The sequence below is a fragment of the Rhinatrema bivittatum genome, chromosome 19 (assembly GCF_901001135.1).
Source record: "Rhinatrema bivittatum chromosome 19, aRhiBiv1.1, whole genome shotgun sequence".
NCBI classification, from domain to species: domain Eukaryota; kingdom Metazoa; phylum Chordata; class Amphibia; order Gymnophiona; family Rhinatrematidae; genus Rhinatrema; species Rhinatrema bivittatum.
In genome coordinates, this window is record NC_042633.1 from 31338034 (window position 1) to 31344825 (window position 6792).

Here is a 6792-nt window from a genome sequence, read left to right on the forward strand (position 1 = left end):
TTACATTGACCCGAGTAAGGCCATAACCCTACTTGGGGAAAATGTTCCAAGAGTTCTAGTTACTCTAGTGGTCCCAAAGAACACTGGATTCTCTAAAAGCTGTGGTACTTTTCACTAAGCGACCACAAGAATTATCCAAATATGCTGCTATATGTGAGCTTTTGGGGCTATACAGTGCCTTCAACTGATGCCCATCTTAGTGAAGGAAACCATTGGAGAGGACTGAAGATATGATCTCTGTGGTCTCAAAAGCTCATGGGCAATATCTTTGGATAAGACTCATAATGGTCATTCTTTTTGGTTCTCTACCATCCTGGGTAGATTAGTGGCCACACGGGAACAAGACGGAGCTTCGACACAGAGGAGATGAAAAGGACATTGCCAGCTATTGTACCAGGGTCACAGGAGCAAAAGAATGCCAACTTCATCTTATTTATTGATTTGATTTGATTTATATTCCATCTTTCAAGCATTTCAAAGTGGATTACATTAATGTACTCTACGTGTACAGCTTTTCCAACTTGCATTTTTTCATGAAGGCAAACACTCTCAGTGACACTCACCCTACTACCCTGCTGTATCCTTCAGGTACTGCCAGAAAAAGCTTGATTGAACAGACTTATGCAAAACACAGAAGAATTTACTTATTGGGGGATCCAATGTTCACTCTTATTGTCTTCCTCAGCGCTTCCTTGACATCATTGTTTCTTAGTGTATAGATGAGAGGGTTCAGCATGGGAATTAAAGCCCCATAGAACATGGAAATGATTTTATGCTTGTCCTCTGAAACCAACGAACGAGGTGTCATGTACATGACCATGCAAGTCCCATAGAACATAGTAACCACCATCAGGTGAGATGTGCAGGTAGAGAAGGCTTTGTGTCTTCCCCTGCTGGAGCTGATTTTCAAGATGGCAGCAATAATGTGGACATATGTAAAGAGAACAAAAGAAAGGGGAATGATGAGGATCACCACTCCTACTGCAAAAATCACCATTTCATTAAGGTGGATATCGGTGCATGCCAGTCTCAAAACTGCTTCTATCTCACATGCGACGTGGTTTATTCTGTTCCGTCCACAGAAAGGCAACGTCAGTGTGAAAGCCACATGGACCACCGACAACACAAAGCCACTTATCCAGGTGCTGATAGCCATCTTCATACACAATGGCCTGTTCATAATGGTCACGTAGTTCAAGGGATGGCATATCGCCACATAGCGATCACAAGCCATAACAGCCAGGAGGAGGCACTGTGTTTCTCCTAAGGCAAGTGCAATGTACATTTCGGCTGCACATCCGGCAAAGGAAATGACTTTCCTCTCCGAAAACACCTCCTTCAATGAATTGGGGAGATGGGAGGAGATGTAACAGATGTCAAGGAAGGACAAGTTGGTAAGGAAAAAGTACATGGGCGTGTGGAGGTGTTTGTTCACCCAGACTGCCACAAGGATGAGCATATTGGCAGACACGGCGACAAGGTACATCAGCAGGAACACTGCAAAAAGAATGAGCTCTACCTGGCGATTGTCTGAGATTCCCAGAAGGATGAATTCCGTCACCTGGCTGTGGCTCTCATTGCCCAAGCGATATTCCTGGAGCATGAGAGGTGGCATAATCTGTAGCGGGAAAAATGATACAAAACTACAGGTGGCAAAAGAAATTATTTCCATTTTGAAATACCCTCCCATTCATTATCCTTCCAGCCATATAGGTTTACTATCTAATAAGATTCAGGCATTCCATATTTTCTAATAAAATCAATCCCACGCCACCATTACTAACCTAAGTCTTTGGAGTCCTGAGATGTGAAACCAGTACTCATTTTCGTGAAACGTTCCTTCAGTTTCTGGGAATGTGATTAAATTATGTGTACAGAAAACAGTGAGGCAGATAATCAGCGGGCTGGCGACAGAAAAAGCTGTCAGATTTTCCACAGCCCTTAGCTGGAAAACTCTGCTGCTGAATATGCTTGGCCGAAATGACCTGGATACATTTATCCAGGTAACTTTAGGGCAGGTATTTAATTTATCCATGTTGGGCAGAATAGCAACGCTCACTGGCTAAAATGTAACCACATCTCCCAGATCCCCTTCATCTCTGTCTCTTTCTGTCTTCCTAAATTTGTCACTGGCAATTAATTACTCGGACAAAATTTAGCTGGGAAGCAGGGGGGAATTTTGAAATATTGTTTTTTCTCCAATAAATCCAACAGTGGGAAAACCCAAATAACCTGCTATGCACCAAGGCCTTGGCATCTACATGTATTTATTTTTATTTATTTATTTATACATTTATTTATTTTACATAGAAACATAGAAATGACGGCAGAAGAAGACCAAATGGCCCATCCAGTCTGCCCAGCAAGCTTCACACACTTTTTTCTCTCATACTTATCTGTTTCTCTTAGCTCTTGGTTCTATTTCCCTTCCACCCCCACCATTAATGTAGAGAGCAGTGATGGAGCTGCATCCAAGTGAAATATCAAGCTTGATTAGTTAGGGGTAGTATGGGTAGTAACCGTCGCAATAAGCAAGCTACACCCATGCTTATTTGTTTTACTCAGACTATGTTATACAGCCCTTATTGGTTGTTTATCTTCTCCCCTGCCATTGAAGCAGGGAGCTATGCTGGATATGCTTGAGGTATCAGTTTATTCTTCTCCCCTGCCGTTGAAGCAGAGAGCTATGCTGGATATGCATCGAAAGTGAAGTATCAGGCACATTTGGTTTGGGGTAGTAACCGCCGTAACAAGCCAGCTACTCCCCGCTTTGTGAGTGTGAACCCTTTTTTCTTCTCCCCTGCCGTTGAAGCAGAGAGCTCTGCTGGATGTGTGTAGTATCAGTTTTTTCTTCTCCCCTGCCGTTGAAGCAGAGAACTATGCTGTATATGCATAGAAATAGAAGTAACAGGCTTATTTGGTTTGGGGTAGTAACCGCCGTAACAAGCCAGCTACTCCCCCCTTTGTGAGTGCAGATCCTTTATTCCACATTTCCTCATGCTGTTGAAGCTAGAACGATGTTGGAGTCACAGTAAGCATGTGTACGTTTATTGAATAAGGGTATTGTTTTATTATACATTCAGACACTCCTCCAACGGGTTAACACGGGGATGTAAAAATTAGCACCCGCATGAGTGCAAGGGAGGGAGTGAAGCTTTACAGAGCTTACCTGGCCTAGAACCAGGCTGACCACCACTGGTTATCATGGGCCTAGTGATGACAAACACTTGCCATCTGCCTCAGAGCAGGCGTTAACAGTTTTTCAGGCGTAGAAATCCCCTGTGCTATCCGCCCTGAAGTGAAAGAGCCAAGTAGCAAGGACGATGGAGAAGTTTCTTCCCTGCTTGCTGGCCTTTTCACTTCAGGCTGGTTCCGACCTTACATGCCCACGAAAAAAAACTAAAACCTCATCCGAAGGTGCAAAGAATGACTTGCATGCAGGATCCAAGCAACAATCCTTTGAGCTCTAGTACGAACTGGTAGGGCAGACTCCCCTTACGCACACGGATGAAATCTCATGAATCATCAACAAATCATTTCTATTTTAATTCTGTAATTACTTTCTGCATTGCTTTTTTGGACCTCTTTACTGTTGGTCCTAATAATCAAGCCAATGCAATATCGGCGCCCGCTAAATGGGCGCTCCCGATTGAGCGCCCGTTCCCTTAAGGCACGCCGATCCGCCTCTCCTGGTAAAAAGGAGGCGCTGGGGGAAATTGTGCCCCTCCCTAGCGCCTTCTCGGCAGCGGGCGCCCAGGAGAGGTGGAGGCCAGGTTAGGAAAAGGGACGCTCAATTTGATGAGCGTCCCTTTTCCTAACCTGATCACCTGGTTCACGCACAAAAGAAAAAGTTCAAAAAGAGTGGGGCACGGGCGGGCTGAGTCTGTAACATGGAGTCTGCGTGTAAGTACTTCCATGCACGAGCACGCGCAGGGTTCCCCTACTGCGTAACTTGACTTCTGCTATGGATGGCTTGTGAGTAGTAAACTGATAAAAACTAGGCTGGTCAGCGGGGCTTTAATGGTCGGGGCTGATAGGGTAAAGTTATCAAGGGGGTTTAGGAGGTCCTCTCCTTTACTGGAGCAAACTGGGAATGAAGTGGGGAAACAGGTAATTGCGTCGGTGTGCGTATCTACTAACCCCCCCCCCCCCACACACACACACACACACACACACACACACACACGCAATCAAGGCAGCACGCACACGTCAATATAAAGTTGTGCACACTTTTATGTACGTTACACAATTTTATAGCAGACATGCGTACGTTATAAAATCGCAGCGTCCATGTGCGCGAGCTGGCACACGTGCACAGGTGTTAAAATTCACCTCTAAGGAAACGCATTCGTCTTCAAAAGAATGATAATCCAAAGCAATCGTCTCACCCGGAAACAAATGCACAATCCTCCCTGAAAATCCCCCCAGGTTTTTTGGTTCATCTCTTTTGGAAAATAAGGAGTGCTATTTGCAAAACAGTAGGCGCTAATTTCCAAAACAAATAAAGGAAAAAAAAAAAAGACCATATAATGAAAAATGAATGAGCTGAGAATGAATAAAATGAACCAAAATGGAGAAAAAAAAAACCAAAGCTAAACTTCCTTGTGCATCCCTGCTGCAGACTATAGCCTGAAATTTCAAAGCAGTTATATGCACAAAAGTCCCCTGTAAATATTTGCTGGTTTGCAAGGTCCATGCATGGACCTTAACTGGACAAAGTTCCTTCTCCCGAGCAGGTGTGCATATGTTTGGAAAGTGAGAGAATGCATGCAATTCTTTTCCTTACCTCCCCACCTCACCCCCTCAATAGTTGGTAACCCTAGCTAGAGGTGAGCTCTTGGACTTCAGGAGGAAGCTTGTTGAATGAAGAAAACCCAAACATGAGAGGTAGCTAACTGGAGACATAGGATGCACAACGCAGCCCAGTATGTGACATGGAGATAATGAGATGGTGCATCGAAGCAGGCAAGTACATAGAGAAGGAGAAGAAAGACCTTGAATACATCTGTGAGTGAACAAAAGGAACTTGAATAATGTTTGAACTTCATCGGGAATTATGATCAGCAATAGAAAAGAGGCGGAGTGAGGGCACTGGAGAGGAAGGCATGCTACAGACTGCTGGAGATGCTGGAATCCTGCATGGCAGAGCATTACCGATTCCGAACAGCCTGCCAGCCCATTATCAAGAATCGAAGAAGAGCAAGGAAGGGGCTACGCGAATCAAGCACAACAAAGTTCTGGAAAACACTTCACCAGATATGAAGAAATCAAAATGGAACCTATTAGCAAGCAATCACTAGAGGACCACAAAGTCCATTAAATGATCAATTCACAAAAACAAATGCCATTGCATCCACTTTGTTAAAGATATCTTTCAAGTTAGTTGCATGAATCAGATTTGACAGGAGTCAGGTGGCACTTTCTAGACTAAAAACTTAGCGAGGCATGAGCTTTTGAGGATAGAGTCCACTTCATCAGATGCATCTGACAAAGTGGACTCTGTCCTTGAAAGCTCATGCCTCAGTAAACTGGTCAGTCTATAAGGTGCCACCCGAATCCTGTCAACGGTGCTACACCAGAATAACAGGGCTACCCCTCTGAAGATTAATAACCAGATGCATTCATTTCTGGTGAAGTGTTTTCCAGAGGTCTGTGTAGCCCATATCCATGAGCAATGGTGAGAATGCATTCTCCTAACTCTATGAAACATGTGGCTAATAATGTAATCATTTTGTTGATTCCCTACACGAGTAACTTTCAGTACCTTGCAGCAACCTCCCCGTGTCTCTAATAGAGAAGATCATGAAAAGAACGGTTAATGCAGCAAAAAAAGGGATCATTAAACTGTAAACACTGAATCAGAAATAAATAACCCTACCGGCAGCTTTCTCTGGCAGCGTTTTGCATCACCACTGAAGGCGCATACAGTAGGTTAAGCATCTTATGGGTACATTTCCACCTCCCTCTGAGGAATCCTGACATCAACCGAGTCTCACTGAAGCCAATTAACGTTTACCCATGAGAGAGGACAGGGCAGCAGGTGGTTAATTCAATCACCGAGGGAGGGCGGCGGGTGCATCGGGCCCTACTGCTCGCATCCTCTCCCAAAAGAAAAGTCAGGTCCGGAAGGGCTCCAGAGAGTCGAGGAGATCTGATTGCACTTACAGAACTTTCCAAATGTTACCAAGATTTCATAAAAAGTGCCGGGGTTCGCAACAACTGTTTGCAGCATTGAGACCTTTCCAAGAAGCATCAGGCAGAAAGCAACAGAGATTGTTGCATCACCTTAAAAAGAGGCTTCTTTAATGGACACTCCTGCTCCCCACATGAACAGTAATATCGTGTCCGCCCTGCCCCAGGTCCCCAACACCTGCCCCCTTCTAGCATTCCTCAGGAAACGGAAGTGGTAAGGATCCTAAAGCTGGAGGTATGGATGAGCAGCTGCCATCATGCTTCTACGTCCAAGTTCAACACAAACGCTCACTTGTATATGCGTAAACATGTAACATACACATTCATTCAAACATGACACATAATGTAAACTCCAAAAAGTAGAAGGAGGAAAAGGGGAAGGGGAAAAATTCACAAGTACTTAACCCCCGATAGCCAAAAGAAATCCACCCCACAGTACCTCCTTGCCTGCAGGTTCATGGATTGCGACTGAATTTAAACAAAAGTTAACAGGGGAAAAGAAAAAAAAAACTCAGTTCTCATCCCTTAGCATATTGTACTCTAGAACATTATTTAAAACATTTTGCCCATAAAACTTGAGCAGTGTCTGTTTCCCTTAAG

At 44.3% G+C, this 6792-nt stretch overlaps 1 protein-coding gene across 1 annotated transcript; it reads right to left on the reverse strand.

The window, feature by feature from the left end:
* Nucleotides 1–640: 640 nt before the first annotated feature.
* Nucleotides 641–1501, reverse strand: LOC115080359 (olfactory receptor 2G3-like). Its single transcript, XM_029584504.1, has one exon. The coding sequence runs from the start codon at nucleotides 1484–1486 to the stop codon at nucleotides 641–643; it is 846 nt and encodes a 281-aa protein (XP_029440364.1). The 5' UTR covers nucleotides 1487–1501.
* Between the last annotated feature and the right edge of the window lie 5291 nt (nucleotides 1502–6792).

What these genes read in the sequence shown, in the direction of transcription:
- LOC115080359 (XM_029584504.1), bottom strand. Translation starts at nt 1,486, where the DNA reads ATGTACCTTGTCGCCGTGTCTGCCAATATGCTCATCCTTGTGGCAGTC.